A 23,068-nucleotide genomic window follows, 5' to 3' on the forward strand; every position below is an offset into this window, starting at 1 on the left:
TAGACTATGAACCCCATGTGGGACCTGATTATCTTGTGTCTGCTCCAGTGCTTAGTACAGTACCTGGCACATAGTAAGCATTTAACAAATACCATTATTATTAACATTCTTATTCTTAAGTCCCAAACGTGTTTCTGTGGAATGGACAGATTTGAGCCCAAGCAGGACTCTGATGGAAAGATATTCTTTTTCCTTGTTTTTGTTTGATAGCCGTGCTGGTTGCCCACCTTGCAGAAGTGAGTGAGCTTCTCCCCACTTCTTCTCCTCATCTATGGTTTTGACTCCCACTACCCGCCTTCTCCCTCCCATTGCAGTGCTGATTCCCAGCTCCTCTTACTGAAGTAAAAACTGACTTTTACCTTCTCTCTTCGTGGTTGGGTGGCCCCTGTTGGGACCATCCGCCTAAATACTAGTGACTGAGAATGAGGCTAGGATGGAAGTGGTAGAACAGTTGTAGATTTCCAGGGATTAGCAACAAGACGGGGCTCCTTTGATATGAGGGAAAAAGCACATTGCTCAAGATACTGATGGTAACTGTGGATGGTAAAATCACTTCAAAGAAAAGGGCGTTACTGTGTTGGAGAAAGAGAGAGGCTGATCTGGGCTGTTAGATTTGGCCAGGATGATTATTAGATTCCCCAGGGAAAAGGATACCAAGTCAAGTGGTCATATAGGCCTGGCCCTTTGAAAGTGGCCTGGAAGAGAAACAATGAATGTGTACATTGTAGCACGATTTGGGGGCGGGGCAGAGCAGGGCAGCAAGCACTGACTTCTTGAAATCAATGAAATGTGGATTCTGAGGTCATAACAAGCCAAAAGAGTAACTACGGGAGGATGTCTTAAGAGTGCCAAATTAAACCCACTTATCATCATCACTCATCATGCCTCCAATATATATTGAAGGTTTTCACTGAAGTGTAATGCTGTCCTAAATGCTTGGGGAATATACACTGATGAACTCAATACAACTATGGCACATTAAGGAAATTCCCTTCTGTGGTACAGTAATGTACTTTCTCTTTATTCTAACTCCATAGGTACAGAGATAATACATAAAATTACCCTAGAAAAATGGCAACAAACGCAATGAAAAATAAATGTGAGGTAGAATATACAGGAATTTACAGAATAAGAAGAATACCTGTTTGGAAATATTAATTTTTATTACGACTTTGATTTTTGGTCTTAAGGCTAGAACACACAATCCAAGAAAAAAGTTACCAAGAAAAAAAGCATCATTTTTTCAATTCACTAATAAAGAAGGTCTTTTATTTTCAGGCTTATTAAAACCATTAATCTACAAATTTAATCCACTTAACCTAGAAATTCTCAGAGTTTCAATTGTAATTCTTATTGACAATAACTCAAACAAATTTATGGCAAAAGATGCCCTAAAGGAGAACACGAGGATGACAACCTACCACCCCGCTAGTTAATTTCAGATTATTACTTTTGCAGCCCCAAATATTTAAAAGTAAATTCTAAATTAAGAACATTTCTTATATCCCTACACAAGTGGTTTTCCCTCAAAAACATCAAAAAAATCATTCAAACTACCCTCAAGACATTCCAAAAACTCACCTGCATCTCTTTCTAAATAACTGATAATGTTGCATCCTATCCAAGACTCACTTATAGTATAGCCAATACCAAATCCATCCGGCACAACTGGCCCAAATCCACCCAGAAAAATGGCAGAACTGCTTAAAGTACTAGTTGAAATGATATTATAGTTGATTTTTTGATAGGCTGAGTCCAGGAAAAATTCAGGCATAGGTTCACCTCTGGATTCCGCTAGATATCTCAATGCAAACAGATGGCGATCAAATCCTCTACCTAAAGACACATAACACCCTTTCAGATAAAATGTCATATTTAAATTATGGCTATTTTTTACTTTAAGACTTTACTCAGATATTAATCTAATAAACTCATCCAAAGTTGAATTTTTTCCATTTTTTTTTAAACATTTTCCTTTGGTGTCAGTGTTTAACCTCTCTATTTCTTACCCAATCTCCCTTTATCCCCTTACCCAGAACACTGACTGGAGCCAAGTCACCTAAGACCTTGGATTCTCACACCATCCTGTGGAGCACTTATGCACATATCTTTATACGCTTTTACTTCTAACCTACCCATAATTTGTTATAGTGACTGACTCCCCTACTAGGCTACAGTCTCCTTGAGGGCAGAGATCATGTCTATCAACTTTCTTACACTCTCTCAGTGCCCAGTATAGTGCTCTGCACACAGTAGGTGCTCAAAGAATACTCTCGATTGTTGGACTGAATGAAGACCAGCAGTAGCCAGAGCAAGTGATAAAAGCCTATGTGATAAAAGCAGGTGATAGAAGCATAAAGCCTGAATCCGGGGCACTAAACAAGGTGTTCTCCTTTCTGTTCCTCTGCTACTGCTCCTGCCTGCCGTGGCTCTAGTGCTCCCATTAGCTAACCTCCTGTTTTCCAGAATGATTTTGTAGCCCCAGTTTGCTGCTGTTTGCAGCTTCTGACTCAGCTGGCCATGTTAGTTTTTTGTTGTTGTTGTTTGCTTTAAATGGTATTTGTTAAGTGCTTACTATATGCCAGACACTGTACTAAGCACTGGGGTAGATACAAGCTAATCAGGTTGGACACAGTCCCTGTCCCACACGGGGTTCACAGTCTTTATCCCCATTTTACGATGCATGAACTGAGGCACAAAGAAGTGACTTGCCCAAGGTCACACAGCAGACCAGTGGCAGAACAACGGTTAGAACCCAGATTCTTCTGACTCAGGCCCATCCTCTATCCGTGTCACTTTCCATTCGTTCCACAGAGAGTTGAACAGAGCCAATCAATCAATCAATCAATCAATCGTATTTATTGAGCGCTTACTGTGTGCAGAGCACTGTACTAAGCACTTGGGAAGTACAAGTCGGCTACACAAAGAGACAGTCCCTACCCAACAGCGGGCTCACAGTCTAGAAGGGGGAGACAGAGAACAAAACCAACCATACTAACAAAATAAAATAAATAGAACAGATATGTACAAGATAAATAAATAAATAGAGTAATAAATGTGTACAAACATATATACATATATACAGGTGCTGTGGGGAAGGAAAGGAGGTATGCTGTGTAAACCCCCATCCCCCCAGAAGGTTATGGAGGTGAGCGTCCCACGCGGTATGTTATTTCCAGTTGGATGCCAAAGGAAAATTTGTACTTTAATAATTTACATGATGTCTTAAAATAAGTTGAACTACTGTTCCTTTCTCTTTTTTCTTCCTAATTAAATTCTGTGCTTCGTTGTTGGGATTCTATTGAAGAGTTCAACTCAAAAGACCTCAATATTTGCAAATGGTCTGGTGGTTGGTCCCTGGTGGTTGGCAGCAACTTGGAAGCAGAACAAGAGGCTATTATGCCATGCTACAGTAAGAGGGAAACTCTCCACTGCTCTGAGGTGAACTCTCCACCACTAATAATAATTATAAGTGGGATATTTATTAAGGGCTTACTATGTGCCAAGCATTGTACTAAGCATTGCAGTAGATAAACTATTCATCAATCAATGGTATTTATTGAGTGCTTACTGTGTGCAGAGCCCTGGACTAAGCACTTGGGAAAGTACTATACAATTAAGTTGGCAGACACGATCCCTGCCCATGAGGAGCTTGCCATCTGGAGGAGTTGACAATCTATTATAATCAGGTTGGCCCCACCTCTGTCCCACATGGGATTCCTATTCTAAGCGGGAGGGAGAACAAGTATTTAATTCCCATTTTACCAATGAGAAAACTGAGGCTCAGAGAAGTTAAGTGACTTGCCCAAGGTGCCCCAGCCAGCAGGTCAAATAACATTTACTGGACTATATGGCAAAGGTAAATAGGGACACGGGACAAGTGTTTCAAATGGGACAATCCCTTTAAAAAAGGATGTCTCACCTACTGGGGTGGGAAATAGAAATGAAAACAATTAGGAGAGGGTGATAAAGAAATGTCCCTGGAGAGAAGGTGAGGGTGGGAAGACATTAGGATCATTGACAAATTACCTATACACTTTGATGCCTAGTGGAAAATCTGGGAGTCAGAGGATCTGGGTTCTAATACCAGCTCTGACACTTGCCTATTGTGTGACCTACGGCAAATCAAAACGCCTCTGTGCCTCAGTACCCTCATCTGTAAAATGGGGACTAAATCCCACTCCTTCCTACTTAAGACTGTGAATCCCAGGAGAGACAGGGAGCACAGGCCTGGGAATAAGAAGGTCATGGGTTCTAATCCCTGCTCTGCCACTTGTCCGCTGTGTGACCTTGGGCAAGTTACTTAACTTCTCTGTGCTTCAGTTACCTCATCTGTAAAATGGTGATTAAGACTGCGAGCCCCTGATGAGATACCCTGATTACCTTGTATCTACCCCAGCGCTTAGAACAGTGCTTGGCACACAGTAAGTGCTTAAATGCCGTAATTATTAAGTACTGTTTTAAAAAACAACAATGAATAATCACTCAATAATTCAACTGTCTAAAATTAAAAATAAATAAATAGAATTGACAGACAACAGTTGGCAGTCTGAAAATTGTGAGCATCAGGATTTTCAGTTCGGTGTTCTGCAAATGGTCTGAGTCCTAATTTAGTTGCCAGCTATTTTTGACCAGTTAAAGCTCCTTCCTCTGACCCCTCCTTGTGGGGAACAAGTACAGTTTCCACTCTACGCCGCCACCTTACACAACTCGTTATTGCATTTGTACAGTTCAAACCCTGCTCTAAGCCCCCAGCCTACTTAAGTCTCCCTCTGCCCACCAGTCAATCAATGGTATTTATTGAGCCTTTACTGTTACAGAGCACTGTTCTACAGTGCTTGAGAAAGTTCAACACAATAGAGCTGGTAGACTCGATCCCTATCCACAAAGAGCTTACAGTCTACAAGAATCATCAAGAAAAACCGCAGTCCCTTTCCTCCTCACTCTGATTTTCTCCTTTTCTGTTATTTGCTATCCAAGGAAGCTCCAAATTATTTACAGAATGGAAGAGAAACCCCCAGAAAATTAATATATTTAAAAATGATCAAACCTTCCCATCACATTCCAAAACACATCAATTCTATTAATGAGAATTCATTGAGCACTTAGAACAGTACTCTGCACATAGTAAATGCTCAAGAAATACCATTGATTGATTTCGCAAATGTGCTAAGTGGATGTTAATCAACCATGGCAGAACTAGGCTTAAATCCATTCATAGAGAAAGCTTTGAGAAAACCACATCAAATTAAAGAAAAAAAACAATGCTTAATGTTTAATCCCAGGCAAATGTATATGGGAGTAAAATCATGTTAAATTTGGTATACCCTGAAAATCTATACCTTTTACCTACTGAGTGCCCATGAGCCAATGAGCATGCTATTAAATATTGCCATTCATTCCCAACTTTCTCTTTATTACTTTAGATTCATCACTATATTCTAGGGGTGAGACAAAAATGAACCTTCTGAGAAACTAAACCAAAATTTTCAAAGAATGCATTTCAGGGACCAGGTTCTGGAGAGTGATCAGTCTTCTGCCACTACAAGACCTTAGGCCAAACACAGGTATTAATTCATTCTACTTATCCTTTCCAATGCCACAGTAAACAACACAGTACTCACCTAATGAAGCTTCCATTTGTAAAAACTTGTGATACTTCGAAGAGTTTTCAATCAGCTGTCTCAGTTCCTGCACACTGTACTTCCTTCGTCCATTAATGAAGGCCTGGGCACAGCGTTTGGTGTAGATGGATGTCGGCCGTATTGTTTCTGTACGACCGCGTTTGAAGCCAGCCGTGCTACATGCCTCGTAAGAGGCCACAGTTTTCCCGTAAAGGCGAAAAACCGCCACCTGACATGCAAGTTGAAATATGGCATCGGGACTCATTCTTTGTTCAATTACATATTTCCTTCCAAACTTTCGATACTGCAATCCTCTCACAGACATCGCGTCCTTTTTCTCCTCAAATTTTTGCCGGGCGGCATCCACAGCCGACCGAATCGAGTGGTTCAAGTTGAATTCCAGTCTTTCTACATTTGGGGAGCCTAGAGTCGGGGAACGACTTTGGGGTACAATAGACGGGTGCCTTGTACTATCTCTGTACACTTCGTTAATAAACCGCAGGACTGCAACACCGTCGCCCCAAGAATGCTCAAAATTTATGCCCGCTGAGCCGTCACTAGTGATGATTAGGCTAAATGATTTATCAAACCAACGGTTATAGCCATAGCCATGAAGCATGCAATGGGACAGTTCAGTGTTGTTCTGGATTGAAATATCATCTAAGCATAAACAAAATATTGCGCTGTCTATTTTGTTCAAGCTTTCTTCATTTCCAGCTTCCAGGAGTTGTTCTCTGATCACTGCCCAGGTGTTTCGATTTTCGGTGGTCAGGTAACCGAGAGGATAGTCGGGGACCTGAACCCCATCTTGCATGATGCTAATTAGGTGAGCCCGGATTTCGTATGGATGTAGGATATTCCCAATTGGGTCCAATATATCGAAAATGTAGAAATGCCCTTTCCTCATGACTAACAAATGTCGAGCACCTTGATCAGAGAAGAGTTGGTCTCTGTTCTGTTTGGGAACTCTTGAGCTGTTGAAAAGGTGAGTGTACTGTGACATGTCTAAAGGAAAAGCATTTGCGAGATAGGCTCCGTACCAAGACATGGAAGTTGGAAGGAAGCGGAGAAACCTTTTTAAGGTTTTACTCTTGCTCCATTTTGGGTTGACATAATAGATATCGGGTTCTAAGAAATTACTCAGCAGAGAATTTCGAAATTTTGTGGCTGAAACAATCAGGTTGGTTGCTCTCACGATCTGGTTATTGTATGATTCTTGGGGATCTCGTTTTAAGATAATGAAAGGATTAAAATTTAAAACGATGGGGTCTCTGGCAGAAAGATACATATCGAACCATGGCTCTGAAAAAAAAAGCACAAACATTGAAGTACAATTTGATTTATGATGAATATTTTCAGCTATAGTGCCACTGTTTTTTGCTATGCTAATTTTGCAGTGAATTTTTTTAACTGCTACAATTTCAATTATCTTATGCCACTGAAATTATTCAAGTACACTCAGCTCTCAATTATTCCATGTAATGGGATGCACTGACTTACTTTGGGACACAGCATATATTTCTCCAAAGACTACAAGCTGACATCACTCCCCAGCACTTAACATTTTCAATGTCAGCTGCTGCTGTATCCACTTCAAATTGAATTAATCCACAGTTGTTTTCCTCAACAATTATTGTTGACTAGTGGCATTACTGCTGCTACTTTTCTAACTGCATAGTCCAGTAGAACTAAACCGGTGAATTCTCAATTTTAACACTCCTCAAAATGCTCATTCTGGCTAATGGTAATCACATGATCAGGTTTTACAATAGCATCTTTGTGTCCACTCATCATGAGCTTGTCAGCAAAACTTACCTGTTATATCAAGGTTCCCCCTGAACTCCATAACTATAGATAATAATCATTCCTGATTATACAACTATTAAAAAATCTATGATAGTACCATGTTATTGATTTTTGAATTTCCCTACAAACTTCTTAGAATTTAATACAACTTTTATTGCAATTGGTTTGAATGCCAGAACTAACACTAGAAATTGATGAGCTTTGTATTTTCTCCTTTTTTCTACTTGCTCGTTGATGCAAATGGCCAAAAGTTGGACAGAACACAGTGAAAGAGAGAAATAGAGGCAAGAGAACAGGCAGGAACACCCTCTTTAAAACTGAGATTTGGCTATACATCAAGCAGGTATGGAAGAAAGCCAGTTAAATGACTTGCTATATCCAGGCTGAGACTAGTGTGATCAATAAAAAATTAAAGTTCAGACAGCTGAACAAAATTAAGCACCTAACCAAGATAGTCTATCCCATTTTATCTGGCTATCTAAACCAGTCAGTCCCAATTAGATCAGATAATCAATCAGCATTTTGTGAATTTAGCTGAAATAGAAAGGATTTATTTAAGGTTTCTCTCTGGCAAAAGACTGATTTATTGTGAAGAGAAACTAGTTGATACATTCACTTTCACTACTGTTAAAAGTGGAAGATATGGGCTCTGACCTGCAGGAGTTTACACTGTAAATTGGATTAGAATTAGGGAACATTCCCTAGGAAATAATTTTCCTTTATTGCACTATAGCTTGGCTGAAGCTAGTTTCTTCTCACAATAAATCAGTCTTCTGCCCAAGAGAAGCCTTAAATAGTAGTGAAAGTATGTGTTCAGTAAATAGTTCTGAAAGTATGTGAACTGAGCATACCTTGGGCCTTAATAAATGCATCAATCAATGGAATGTATTTTTTTTGGTATTTATTATGTGTTTACAATGTGCCACACACTGTACTAAGCACTGGGGTAGATACAAGCTAATCAGGTCAGACACAGTCCCTGTCCCATGTGGGGCTCACGGTCTTAATCCCCATTTTCCAGATGAGGTAACTGAGGCACAGAAAAGTTTAAGTTTAAGAAGTTTAAGTTCAAGGCCAAGGTCACACAGCAAAGTGTGGAATTAGAACCCAGGATCTTCTGACTCCTAGGCCTATGCCCTCTCCACTAGGCCACACTGCTTCTCAGTGTGTACTCAGTGTGTCAGCTGGGTGACTTTGGGCAAGTCACTTCACTTCTCTGAGCCTCAGTTCCCTTATCTGTAAAATGGGGATTAAGACTGTGAGCCCCATGTGGGACAACCTGATCACCTTGTAACCACCCCAGCGCTTAGAACAGTGCTCTGCACATAGTAAGCACTTAATAAATGCCATCATTATTATTACTGAGCATTTACCATGTGCAGAGCACTGTACTAAGTGCTTGGGAGAGTACAATGATGAATTCATTGGTTTGAATGTGTATACGTTAGCTGGGCTTTCACTAGGCATTTTGGACAGAATGCAACAATGGATTGAGGAACATTCTTCTGACAATGTGTGAATGGACAGAATATGATGTGGAATCAGAAGAAATGGCTGTGCTCATACACGCAGCATCCAATCCAAGTAAGGACCAACATGTGAATTTTCCTTAATGCAGGTTTTTTGGGGAACATGCCCACCTCTTCCCCTGCAGCTCTAGACTTTAGGATATTCCCTGGCCTTTGAAAAACCCAGAATCTGGACTCCCTACAAATTTATATACACAGGCAGAGGAGATAGTTCATGGTAAAAGGCAGATATCCTCCTCCATCTCTGTTTTGTTCTTCTACTAATGGCACTCATCTATTTATTAGGGTTTATGGTTAGAGGTGCTGTCTCGTAGAGGGGTCACAATCAAAGAGGAGAAGGACAGACATGAAATAGGAATAAATGACCAACAATCAAAAACTAAGCAGCTAAAATAACCCTTGGAGGAGGCAGCCCACAGGCTCCTGATCTCTCTGGGCAAAAGTCTTTGGGTTATGAAGGCTCTACATCATCTGCTGTGATTTATGTGAGGTGCAGAGCCTCATAAACAAACAAAATCCCCAGATTCTAAGAATGTGTGCCATCTAGGTGCATTCCAAGTCCTATAAGTAATTTTGTCCTTCTTTTTTTCTTCTTTTCCTCATCATACTTCCTCCTTTGAGATAATACTATTAGGACCTGCTACAAAGTGCTTCCCAAACCACAACGTATTCAATATAGCACTGGTTCTACTCCCAGGCCCTTCCAGGTTTTAATGAGTTTTACCTCCCAGGCCCCTCCATGTTTTAATGAGTTTTACTCAGGATATTCACAGAAAAAATTGGGGAGTTACTAAATGTACATATCTGTAATTTATTTTAATGTCTGTCTCTCCCTTTAGAGAGTAAATTCCCTGTGGGCACGGAACACGTCTACCAGCTCTGCTTTACTGCACTCTCTCTCCCAAATGTTTAGTACAGTGTTCTGCGTACAGAAAGTGCTCAATAGATACCATTCATTCATTCAATCATATTTATTGAATGCTTACTGTGTGCAGACCACTGTACTAAGCACTTGAGAGAGTACGATACAACAATAAACAGTCACATTCCCTGCCCACAATGAGCTTACCATTGATATACAGGGCTGGAAAATGAGTAACCTCCAGCACTCCTATACCTTGGCACCACTTTGAGGCTGGGGAAAGGGAACCTGAGAGAAAGCAATTTCACCCTCAATATGTTTGTATTTCAGGGACCCTGAGGTCCACATTAAATCTCAGTTTGACTGCTTATAGATATTGCGTACGAGAAGCTATTCTTAAGAAAATCAAGGAACTCAAGAATTTTGGTTCCCACAACAAGTCTGTTATATTGGTCATGTGTGTCCAAGTTGAACATTATGATCAAAAGTAACAGGCTGGGCAAGAGGGGAAATCCAGTAGTAAATAGAGAAGCAGTGTGGCTCAGTGGAAAGAGCACAGGCTTGGGAGGCAGAGGTCATGGGTTCGAATCCCCACTCTGCCAAGTGTCAGCTGTGTGACTTTGGGCAAGTCACTTAACTTCTCTGTGCCTCAATTACCTCATCTGTAAAAGGGGGACAAAGACTGTGAGCCCCACGTGGGACAACCTGATCACCTTATATCCTCCCCGGAACTTAGAACAGTGCTTTACACATAGTAAGTGCTTAACAAATGCCATTATTATTATTGTTATTATATTATGAAAGAAATGGGCAAGAAGGCTGGTGAATTCAACTATGCCGCACAGCTAATCACCGAATAGGATACTTACCATCTTATCAAATGGGCTAAGAAAGGAAACATAAAGTAGCTTAGGGATTAAGACACATGTAAGATAATAGTCACCAAAGTATAAAATGACCCATAATGAACAAACCTGAGATGTAACTTGTATGGGAATTTCTTTTATCAAGCTCAACGAGATTTTTCTGTAGTTGTTTTCCAATTCCTTTTTCAAAATTCATTGCAATTTTTTCAGTGTATCTATAGTGTGTACAAGTAATGTTAATACAGTGCAATAAGCATTCTACATTTTAATCAATTTTTCAAGAAGTGAATATGAATAGATCTACATATACAACATGGATTTCACCACTTTCTGTTTCCATGGTCACCGTTACAGTTTGTCTTCTTCTAAGCTCCCCTTTTAATTAAAAACTCAAATAGTCATTTGACTATCAGAAATTGTGTATTTTTCGGATGAATTTGGGTCTAAAAACTTGGGCCTAAAAACTTAAACGTGGAATAACGAAACAAAATATTTTGATTTTAAAAGCTCACTTAGAAATCACTTAGTACTAGTGAATTAATTACTACACTAAAGATTAATAAAGTAGCTCTGAAGGGAAAAAATGAACCTGCTAAGCATTTTTAAACTCCCAAAGTGATGAGCATCACAATATGAAGTGGTACTACCTCATGACATCCACTGATTTCCAAAAAGTCGTATGTTCCCACTGCCTTTGTTTCATTCTATAAACTGGAAGGTCATGTTAACCGTATCTTCTGGGATTATTTTGTACTGCAGCATAAACAACAGTGCTCATTTTCACCCATTCTGGTTTCCTGGATTTGAGGTTTCTGCCGATGGATGTATCTAGCCTATTCTGAAACCGAATGATCGAATCTGGATGTGGTTTTATGATTCGGCTCAAACAGCTGGAGGACATCTTAGGGACAGTATGAGCACTGTCACTGTCAATTCGAGAGCCTAAATATCACCCAGCTCTTACTAGGTCTGGTAAAACATCAAGGTAATGAATACTATGGATACGGAACACAAAATGCTGCAGTTTCAACCACAGGAACAATTCAGTGAACTGCAGTGGGCTAAAGAGGCTGGATATGGCAGACTACAGGCTGCTCAAATCCCCGAGATAGCCTTAGGAAGTCTATTCCAAATTGGGCTACTCCCAGCCTGTTTATCATCTGTCAAATGGGGATAAAATAGATAGTAAGCCTGTGTGAGTGTAAATGCCTGTTCTCTGTCTCCCTCAGATTGTGAGTCTCCCTCAGATTGTGAGTCCCATGTGGAACAGAGATTGTGTCCAATCAGATTATCTTGTAACAATCCCAGCATTTAGCTCAATAAATTACTTATTTATTCCTATTAATGTCTGCCCCTCTCTAGACAGTAAGCTCATTATGGGGAGGGAACATGCCTGCTAACTCTGTTGTATTGTACTCTCCCAAGCAGTGCTCTGCACAGAGTAAGCGCTCAATAAATACCATTGATAAATACCATCACTAGTATTACTAATATCAGCATTATTATTGACTGGCATTAAATGACATCCTTTTCCCCACCCCCATTTTATTTGTTTGCCTAATGGTACACATTTCCTTCGTCAATTAATAATAATGATACTAATAATAATGACGGCATTTATTAAGCACTTACTATGTGCCAGGCACTGAGCAAATCGGGTTGGACACAGTCCCTGTGCCGCATGGGGCTCACAGTTTACATCCCCATTTTACAGATGAGGTAATTGAGGCACAGAGAAGTTAAGTGACTTGCCCAAGGCCACACAGCAGACAAATGGTGGAACCGGGATTAGAACCCATGACCTTCTGACTCCCAGGACCAGGCTCTATCTGCTAGACCACGCTGCTTCTCCTAGGATCCAATTAATTAGGATCACGTAATTAGGATTCATAAAACAATTAGGTACTTTTCCAACACCGCTGACATAGGCCTACAGTTCACCAGACTCCTACTGGAGATCTTATAGTTAGCTCAACATATACGTTTTCTCCTCCTCAGCAACATGGGAGTTCCTCAAGAACAGACACCACCTCACTTGCTTTCACTTTTATATCCTGAGGGCAGTTAAAAATTAATTAAAGATCTTGATAATATGATTGTTCCAGTTTTGGAGTGCTCACTGGTACTGAGTAGGAAAGATAAGCACTATGGCCTAATGAAAAAGAATACGGGCCTGAGAGTCCTGAGTGCCCGGGTTCTAATTCTGACTCTGCCACTTGCCTGCCATGGCACCTCAGGTAAGCCATTTCTCTTCTCTGAGCCTCAGTTACCTCATCTGTGAAATGGGGGTTCAATACCTGTGCTTTCTTACTACTTTGACTGTGAGCCCTATGTGGGACAGGGACTGGACCTAATCTGATAATCTTCTATTTACCCCAGCACTTGGAACAATACTGCACACATAGTAAGCACTCAACAAATGCCATAAAAAAAGATAGAATTTGGTGCTAAATCTATAGCTATGGAGGGAGAGGGTCAAGGGCTTGAAAATGCCCTGTGTAGAAGATGAAAGGGAAAAGGGGGCGGTGAGGGGAGGGAGGGGAGGGTGGTTAAAACCGACCCTCGCTCCTCTTACTGTTGGGTCTGATATCATACAGAAGGTGGGAGCTTGTGAGGTTTGTTGTTCCTGCTAGTTAAGAGGAAAGGCTCCCATGGAAACAGATGTACCCCTGGCTGAAGGTCTGATGTCAAACAGAATGCTTTCGATTCAGTAGGTTGACCTTCAAAGAGAAATGCCTCCTGCACTGAGACAGGATCCGTTTCATGATGGGAAGAAATTTCGGGAGCGGACAGGCTAACCCTGTGAGGAAGGATTTAAATTAAATTTGGGGGTAATGGATCTTTTAAGTTCAAAGCTAAATGAAATCTGTATTGATCTAGGGGGAGACTTGGGCTCTAGAAAACGCTGAAAAATTCTAATATGAATGACAAGGGAATAGGACAGAAAACAGCAGAGACAATCCATGGCTTTCAGTACTGGTTGCAGACAAATGCAAGAGGAAACAAAAAGGAGATATGGGAGGTATGGCCCAGGATCGGATTTGATATAACTGGAATAACTGAGATGTGGTAGCAATAATTGGCAGGGGGAAAAGATAAGTGTTGTTATGCTCACAGATTGCGAGTCTCCCGAGGGACAGAATCCCTGTTTAATTCCCACGTGTCTACTCTTTCCCAGTATTCTGGGAAAACGTTTTGCACACAATAAACACTTAAATACTAAATTACTACTACTACTGAGATACCAAGGACAGTTACATAACATATTCAGAGATTTAGAATTCATGAGTGACAAAGTCTGTTACCTCATCTTTAAAATGCGCATTAACAACCGGCTGTCCCTCCTATTTATAAGCTCCACATGGGACAGGGACTATGCCCAACCTGATTAACTTGCATTTACCCAGCACTTAATACAGTACCTGGTGCATAGTAAGCGCTTAACAAATACGACTATTATTATTATCATTATCACTAATAATGCTGATAATAATAATACAAAAGAAAAAGGTAAAATAAGTGAGGGTAGCAACTGCTTCAAACTTTTAATCTAAGTTTCTATTAATGAGAAGATGAATGAAGTATTCTTTGGTCAAGGTCATGATATAGTGAGTGGACATGGGAGACTTCACCTATGCAGGTATATGCTCGGAAGGTAATTTAGAAAGGAAATTGTTCGATGGGAACAATTGCAAAAGAGCACACTTACGGACGGGAACTAGAGCAGGGGTCTGCAACCTACAGTTCGGGAGCCACGTTTGGCCCTTCCTGGGACCCAATATGGTTTTCCAGCAGGGTGGGGGGCAGTGAGGCATTTAAAGCCATCAGCCAAGGCCTCGGGATGAGGACCACTAACGCATACCTCCGTTTAGTCTAAGGCGAGATTATGTTTGAGAGCTTATATGATTAGATAGATCTGTCCTTAAAATAGATTCATGGGCCCCACCTGTACTCTTCATCATCCAGCAAGGGTTTCTGAGCAGCCATATACCTCCTGATGGTATCTTCCAGGTGGGGAATTGGCAATCTGTAAGGACAGAAAATTAAGGGAAACGAATTAAGAGAACTCTGCTACCTCACATATTTGCATTCACCAAGTTACCCGTATCCTGCGGCCATTTCACTTGCCATTCTTCTTTTTCCCAGACCCATTTGCTCAAGCTCCCTCTCCATCCATTACCTTTGTTTTCCAGTTTGATTGACCATAAAGCTACTCATATTCCCCTCAGAACTCTGCTCTGCAAACAGCAGGTACTCACTAAATACTTCTGATTAATTCCATATCCTAAAAATGAAGTTTGTGTGGTGTCACTGATTCATGGAAATAAAAGTCTTGTTTTGACATTGTCACAGACAGAATACTGGGCTGGGTGGGCCACTGGTCTGACCCCACAATGATATCTGTTACTATTATTTGTTATTTGTTTATGGAATTTGTTTGTTGAGTGCTTAATATGTGTCAAGCACCATTCTATGTGCTGGAATAGATACAAGTTAATCAGGTCAGACACAGTGCCTGTCCCACATGGGGTTCATAGTCTACGTAGGAGGGAGAACCGGTATTTAATTCCTATTTCACAGCAGAGTAAACTGAGGCACAAAGAAGTTAAGTGACTTGCTTCAGGTCCCACAGTAGGCAACTGGCAAAGCCTGGATTAGAATCTAGGTCCTCTGATTCCCATACTCGGTATCTTTCGACTAGACCACGACACTTCTCATGATTAACAAGGAGCCATTTGCAAAATCACCTTCATCAACACCAACAGCATTTATTGAGCAGAGTGGGTGGAAGCAGACACAAAACTCACCTCAGGTGTTTGCGTAAACTCCCCAGTATCCTGATCCCAAATACCTTCCGTTCCCCGTCAATCAGGGAGCTCCCTCTCCCCTTCCCTGGCTTGCAGTTTACTATTGTGATTAGTATACAGTTATCTCCTTTCTAACAGCTTCAGCAAAGAGGATATCTCCTAATGTGACAGGCAAATAGATGCACCAAAGGGTTAGCCCCAAACAGACTTTCTCGGGGTTTGGAGCCTGAGCCTTAATAAGGTTTCCTCTTCTGCAGATGTGAGGAGGAAGGACACTTCCTGAGACTTTCAGCGGGACTTTGCTCAAAGCCTTCTCTGAGTTTAATCAAAGACCTCCTCCCCACCCACCCACTGAGTCTTATCATCACGTCACCTCTCTAAGACCACAACCTCCTCACCTGCCACATCACTGACACCGCTTCATCCTGCAAAATTTTTTTTCTCCTCCCAGAGACCTCCAAACCTTAGACCTCCACCCCAATCTACTTTTCCCAAGCCATCATCATCATGCCTCTCCTGGACTCCTTCTCAGCCCTTCCTTCCTTTGAATGCATAAATCCGTGCCCTCCCACCAGCCTCTGCATCAAACTGTCCATTCACCCCTTGCACCACCAACCCCCAGCCCTACACTCACACTGCTGAGCACTGGAGGCAAAAATCCAGACACTAGGCTGACTTCCACCACTTCAAATTCACCCTCGTCTGACTTAGCTTTGCCCTAACTCTGCCCCCTCATCTGCTTGATAACATTACTCTCCTCCCAAACACCACTTTAATTCCCTCCTTAAGTCTTCAGTCTTCACCTCCTTCACCTGTAGCTTCCTCAATTACTTTTTTAATGGTGTTTGTTAAGCAATTATTATGTGTCAGGCACTGTACTAAGTACTGGGGTAGACACAAGATAATCGGGTTGGACACGGTTTCTGCCCCATTTAGGGCTCAGACTCTTAATCCCCATTTTACAGATGAGGGAACTGAGGCACAGAGAAGTTAAGTGATTTACCCAAGGTCATACAGCAGAAACTTGGCAGAGTGAGATTGGAAGCCAGGTCCTCTGGATCCCAGGCCCAGGCTTTTTCCACTAGCCATGTTGCTTCTTCTACTTTGTTGATACATGAGCATCAGGTGTAAGCTCCCCAAAGTCACCCTGTCACCTTCCCTCCCTCTTCCCTCAGTCTCTCAAGATACCTCCCACCTCCTTTCAAAATCTACTCCCTCTGTGTCCCTGATCCCTTACCCTCTCAATTGCTAAACAAACTCAGTTTCCACCTTTCTTTCCTTCCATCTTCAATGACTCACTCCCAGAGGGCTTCTTCCCTTTTGCTTTCATTCATTCATTCATTCAATCGTATTTATTGAGCGCTTACTGTGTGCAGAGCACTGTACTAAGTGCTTGGGAAGTACAAGTTGGCAACATATAAATAATATTAATTTCAATAATAATAATTCAAATAATAATAATAATAATAATGGTATTTGTTTAGTGCTTATTATGTGCCAGGCACTGTATTAAGCGCTGGGGTGGGTACATGCAAATCAGATTGGACAAAGTCCTTGTCCCATGTGGGGTTCCCAGTTTCATTCTCCAGTTTACAGATGAGGTAACAGAGGCCCAGAGGAGTGAAGTGACTTGCCCAAAGCCATACAGGAGACAAGCGGCAGAGGCCAGGATTAGAACTAATGATTTTCTGACCCCCAGGCCGGTGCAGTAGCCATTACACCATGCTGCTTCTCTATATTCAAATATGCATGTTTCCCCTACTCTAAACAAAATTTCTTTGGCTCATACTGTTCCTTCCAGCTCTCCACTCATCTCCCAGATCTCATTCCTGTCCAAATTCCTTGAATGGGTTGAATGCCCTCACTTCCTCCATTTCTACTCCAACTCCCTTCTCTATCCAGTACAATCTGGTTATCACCTCTTTCTCTCCACTGAGACTATACCCACCAAGGTTATCAATGACCTCCTCCTTGCCAGGTCTAATGAGCTCTATTCTGTTCAAATCTCCTTGACCTTTTGGTTGCTTTCTACTCTTCTGACCACCCTATTCCCCTGGAAATGTTACCCAGCTGTGGTTTTACTGATACAGCTCCCTCACGGGTCTCCTCCTAGGTCTCTGGCCATTCTTTCTCAGTCTTTTTGGCTGGCTCTTCTTTGAATTTCATCCACTAAGACTGGTCATTCCTCAAAGCTCTCTTTTGGATCCCTTATCCTTCTTTATACACACTCACAGTAGGTGCTCAATAAATCTACTGACTGACTGATTCTGCGTAGCTTTCTTTCCTGCTCTCTCGCCTTTCTCTAACCTGATCAATCTTGGCTTCCCCATCTATGCTCAGCACCTTCCTTCCTTCCTCCTCTCACCTTCTGAGCTCCCCGTATCTGGGATTCTGCTATTACTATCTTGTCTGTTCTTGCCTCTCCTTCTCTCAGCTCTCTCGCTCATGTCCCACTCCATCCTGATGGCTCAGCTTTCTGTCCACTCTCCTTGCTCTGTTTCCTTCCTTTGTCTTCCTTTTCACTTTCTAAGCCTCCTGCAACAGCATAAGCAGTCAGAGCATTCACAGATGTTGGAGACTATTATTTATGTATATATTTCTAAAAACTGTGAGGGTCAAGGATGCATGTGGCATACGATAGTATCTCGAACAGGAGGGAGTGATGTAAGCATTTGGATCAGAGAAGTGAGTTGGAGCCAGGACAGAGGTTGAAGGCTACTATCATGTATGGTAAACCTTGAGACTGAATTTTGGAAGCTTAAAGAAGCAAGGAAGAATTCAAAACAGGAAGAAAGGGATGATGTAAGTGCCTGGATCGAAAGAGTGAGCTCGAGTCAGGAAGCTGACTTGAGCTCACTCTTTCGATCCACGCAATTGACAAGACTGGGCAAAACCCCTGGAAAAAACAGCAAAAGTTCCAACACTGGTGAAAATTAATTTAATCATTAATTATTATGGTACTTATTACACACTTATTTTGTACTACACAATGGGTGGGCAGAAAATGATCAGATGGGGCTAGTAACAACATGCAAAACATGGAATGGGTAGAGACAAAGCTACAGCGAGAAGCAGCATGTCCTACTGAGAACAACAGCCCAGGGGTGGGAGTCAGGAGACGTGGGTTCTACTCCTGGCTCCTCCATTTCCCAGCTGTGTGATCTTGGCAAATCACAACTGCTCTGTGCCTCAGTTTCCTTATCTGAAACATGGCGATTAAATATCTGCTCTCCCCACTTTAGATTATGAGCCCCTTGTGGGACTGGGACTGTGACATGATTGTGGTATTTGTTAAATATTTATTATGTATAAAGCACTGTAGCAGGCTTCCGGGTTGATACAATATAAGCAGATCAGACACAGTCCCATATCAGTCCCTATCCTATATGGGGTTCACAGTCTGAGAGAGAGGAAGAATGGGTAGTTGATCCCCATTTTACAGATAACTGAGGCACAGTTAAATGACTTGCCCTGGGTCACACAGCAGGCAAACGGTGAAGCTGGGATTACAACCTTGGTCCCCTTATTCACAGGCCCTGTGCTCTACCTACTAGCCCACATTGCTAGTATTGTATTCATCTCAGTGTTAAGTATAGTAAGCACTTAATAAAAATATAAAATAAAAACAATTATTATTATTGTTATTATACCAACAAGGGAAAGGAAGGCAAGGGAGAAGAAAAGTCAGGGAACTGACCCATCGGTCATATGAAGTGTTCAGATGAGAGGAACTGAAAAAAAAACTGACCAGAGAAACTAATGAATAGGAAGAGTAAAAAAAAATAGATTAAGACTAGATCAGGGGGTAGGTACGAGAATTAGGACAAAGGTTGAGTATTTGAGAGTAGAGAGGACAAAGATACTGGGAGGCGGGGTGGGTGGGAACTGAGAAGATTGAAAGGGAAGCAGCTAAGGAAAAGCTTCAAAATTCAGTTTGGGGCTTCTGCAATGCTTTGGGGAAGCACCATACGCCCAGGAATCCCTGCAAAAACATGTTTCACTCTAACTCCAGTCAGAGCTGGAAGAGGATGACTTTACTTCCCCTGTGTCTCATCAATTCCATAATGAAAAATATAAAAAAGGAAAGGGAAACTGTTCCAAGCAGTGTTGCCAGATGCTCTTAAAAATTCTTCTCAAATAATGATCCAGGGAAAATTAATAAGATTGAATGAATGGGAATACAATTATTGGACAGTAAAATCAGCAGAAGGGGGAAAACCCCAGAACAAATTTGAAGCATTTCTAATAAACAGGATAAGGATGAAGTATGAGAGCCAATTAAGGAAGAATCGTGACGGGAGAAATAAGGAAGGGCCATTCCTACAATTTTAAGTTCTGATTTGCTTCACTGGCAATTCATCATCATGGTTTCTAGTACCCTGAAACAAAATCCATAATTTATAATGGACAACAGTATCCTCTGGCTCACCATCTAATTACTGCTATCAATACTGCTGGGTGGCTAGATGCTGCTCCATGGCTTAGATCGTTGTCTGGAAATGAATTCATTGCTTCATTTCCCCTCCTGCTTATGCTCTCACCAATCTCTCATTTCTCCCTAATCTCTCATTTCACCCTATTTCCCCCTCTTCCTGTAGCACTCAAGGACTTAACTCCTCAGCATCTAGTCAGCCTACATGCCTTCTTCCCATAGCACTTATCTTTAAATTATGTTATTTTCCCCTACCTGTAATGTATTCAGTGTCTGTCTTGATTGATCTTGTCCACCAAATTTCATGTTCTTTGAAGGCAAGGATCACGTGTTTGCTGTATGACCTGGGGTAAATCAGCATGGCTGATAGGGAAGGGCAGCATGGCTTAGTGGCAAAAGCATGGGCTTAGGAGTCAGAGGTCATGGGTTCGAATCCCGGCTCTGCCGCTTATCAGCTGTGTGACTTTAGGCAATCGTATTTATTGAGTGCTTACTTTGTGTAGAGCACTGTACTAAGTGCTTGGGAAGTACAAGTTGGCAACGTATAGAGACAGTCCCTACCCAACAGTGGGCTCACAGTCTAGAAGGCAAGGCAAGGCACTTAACTTCCCTGGGCCTCAATTCCCTCACCTGTAAAATGGGGATGAAGACTGTGAGCCCCACGTGGGACAAGCTGATTACCTTATATCTACCCCAGTGCTTAGAACAGTGCTTGGCACATAGTAAGTGCTTAACAAATATCAACATTATTATTTTTATTACTTAATATATCTGCACCTCACTGTCCTCATCTGTAAAATGGGGATTAAATACCTTGTCTCTCTCCCCCTTAGACTGTGAGCCCCATTTGAGACAGGGAGTGGGTCTGATCTGATTGTCTTGTATGTACCCTGGTGCTTAGCACACAGTAAGTACTTAACAAGCACCACAATTAATAAAAGATTTTAAACTTCTGCATCAAAGTGAAGCTCCTTACCATTGGTTTTAAAGCACTTGATCATCTTGCCCCTTCTTATCTCACCCTGCTACTCTCCTACTGCAACCCAGGCTGCACATTTCACTCCTCGAATGCTAACCTTCTCACTGTATCTCCATCTCTATCTATCTCCCTGCCGACCTCTGGCCCCAAATCCTGCCTCTGGCCTGGTACACCCTCCCGCCTCTTATCCAACACTTACTCTCACCCCACTTCAAAGCCTTATTGAAGACACATCTCCTCCAAGAGGCCTTCCCTGACTGTGCCCTCCTTTCCTCTTCTCCCACTCTGCTTTGCAGCACCCTGACTTGCTCCCTTTATTCATCCCCCCTCCCAGCCCCACAGCACTTGTGTACATATCCGTAATTTATTTATTTTAATGTCATCTCCCCCTCTAGACTGAACTCGTTGTGGGCTGGGAATGTGTTGGTTATATTGCACTCTCCCAAGTGCTTAGTACAGTGTTCTGGACACAGTAAGTGTTCAATAAAGAATTGAGAAGCAGCGTGGCTCAGTGGAAAGAGCCCGGGCTTTGGAGTTAGAGGTCATGGGTTTAAATCCTGGCTCCGCCACTTGTCAGCTGTGTGACTTTGGGCAAGTCACTTCACTTCTCTGGGCCTCAGTTACCTCATCTGTAAAATAGGGATTAAGACTGTGAGCCCCCCGGGGGACCAGCTGATCACCTTGTAACCTCCCCGAGCGTTTAGAACAGTGCTTTGCACATAGTAAGCGCTTAATAAATGCCATCATTATTATTATTAATAATAAATGTGATTTATTTACCGACTGACTGATAATAATAATTATCATTATGGCATTTGTTAAGTGCTTACTATGTGACAAGCACTGTTCTAATCCCTGGGGCAGATACAACTTAATCAGGTTGGACACAGTCCCTGTCCCACACGGGGCTCACATCCTTAATCCCCGTTTTAAAGATGAGGTAACTGAAGCACAGACGGGTGAAGTGACTTGTCCAAGGCCACACAGCAGCCATGTGGCGGATCCAGGATTTGAACCCGGTTTCTTCCTACTCCCAGGCCCATGCTCTATCAATCAACCAATCGTATTTATTGAGCGCTTACTGTGTGCAGAGCACTGTACTAAGCGCTTGGGAAGGACAAGTTGGCAACGTATCCACTAAGCCACGCTGCTTACCAATACCACGATGATCACTATCGATCGCTACCGCTACTGCCCTATACTAAGCGTTTAGTTCGGTGATTTGTGCTCAACGGAGACTACCGATGGCCCAATCACCCCTAGGTCCACCTGGCCCTGCCTGTCCCGGGCAGTTTGCGGGCCCTGTCCGCACGCTTGGGCCTCTGGTCAACGGGTTGGCACAAGGCCTCTGGGAGTTTCGTCAATGGACACCCCTGATGGGGCTTCCCAGAGTGCGCCGGCGCCTGCTGTCCTGCTCGCCCTCTCCTCAGGCCCAGGCCCGGCCGGCCTGACCTGGGCAGGCTCTGCTGGAAGTGCAGGGTCGGGATGAGGCTCCGGTGGACGTAGTGGTGATCCCGATCCCAGGTGGAGGCCGCCAGCGTGAGGGCCTCCCCGTGCTCGGCCGAGCGCCAGTAATGGCGGGACCACCCGGCTGGACATCTCCCTTTCGCCTCAGGCCGGGCCAGCGATTCCCACTTGGGTCCTAGCCGCCAGCCTCCACCCCACGGCCACCACCGAGCCATCCCTTCGGCCCGGGCCTCTGTGGGGATGGCGGGTGGGCTCTCTCCGGGGGTGTGGAGGGGCGGCCACGCTGCCCTCCACCCTTGGCGTCGTCGAGTGAGATGAGGCCCCTCACTCCTTAAAATGGCGGCGGGCCAGTCCTGAAGGCCGGGTCACGTGCCGCGCCCTCCGCCGGCCGTTTCAGGCTGCGCATGCGTGCTGCGCGGGGTGGGGGTCCCGGGCACCCAGCCAGCCAATCACGAGGCCGAACACGGCCAGTCACCTTCAGGCCGCTCCGGGGCGCCTCCTAGCGGGGAAAGCCGGTGCAGCCTCACCTCGCATTCATTTTTTTTTTTTGATGGCATTTGTTAAGCTCTTACTATATGCAAAGCACTGTTCTGAGCGCTGGGGAGGTTACAAGGTGATGGAGTTGTCCCGTGGGGGGCTCACAGTCTTAGTCCCCATTTTACAGATGAGGGAACTGAGGCCCAGAGAAGTTAAGT

General features: G+C 42.9%; 1 protein-coding gene across 1 annotated transcript; it reads right to left on the bottom strand.

The window, feature by feature from the left end:
* Positions 1-1,265: 1,265 nt before the first annotated feature.
* On the bottom strand, positions 1,266-22,702 carry LOC119944738 (carnitine O-palmitoyltransferase 2, mitochondrial-like). The gene is made up of 5 exons (XM_038765847.1): positions 22,359-22,702; positions 14,634-14,714; positions 10,796-10,902; positions 5,625-6,926; positions 1,266-1,836 (listed from the first exon to the last, which is right to left on the bottom strand). Exons 1-5 carry the CDS (start codon positions 22,586-22,588, stop codon positions 1,508-1,510), a joined length of 2,049 nt encoding a protein of 682 aa, XP_038621775.1. The 5' UTR covers positions 22,589-22,702; the 3' UTR covers positions 1,266-1,507.
* Between the last annotated feature and the right edge of the window lie 366 nt (positions 22,703-23,068).

Source organism: Tachyglossus aculeatus, chromosome 23 (assembly GCF_015852505.1).
Source record: "Tachyglossus aculeatus isolate mTacAcu1 chromosome 23, mTacAcu1.pri, whole genome shotgun sequence".
Classification (NCBI taxonomy): Eukaryota; Metazoa; Chordata; class Mammalia; order Monotremata; family Tachyglossidae; genus Tachyglossus; species Tachyglossus aculeatus.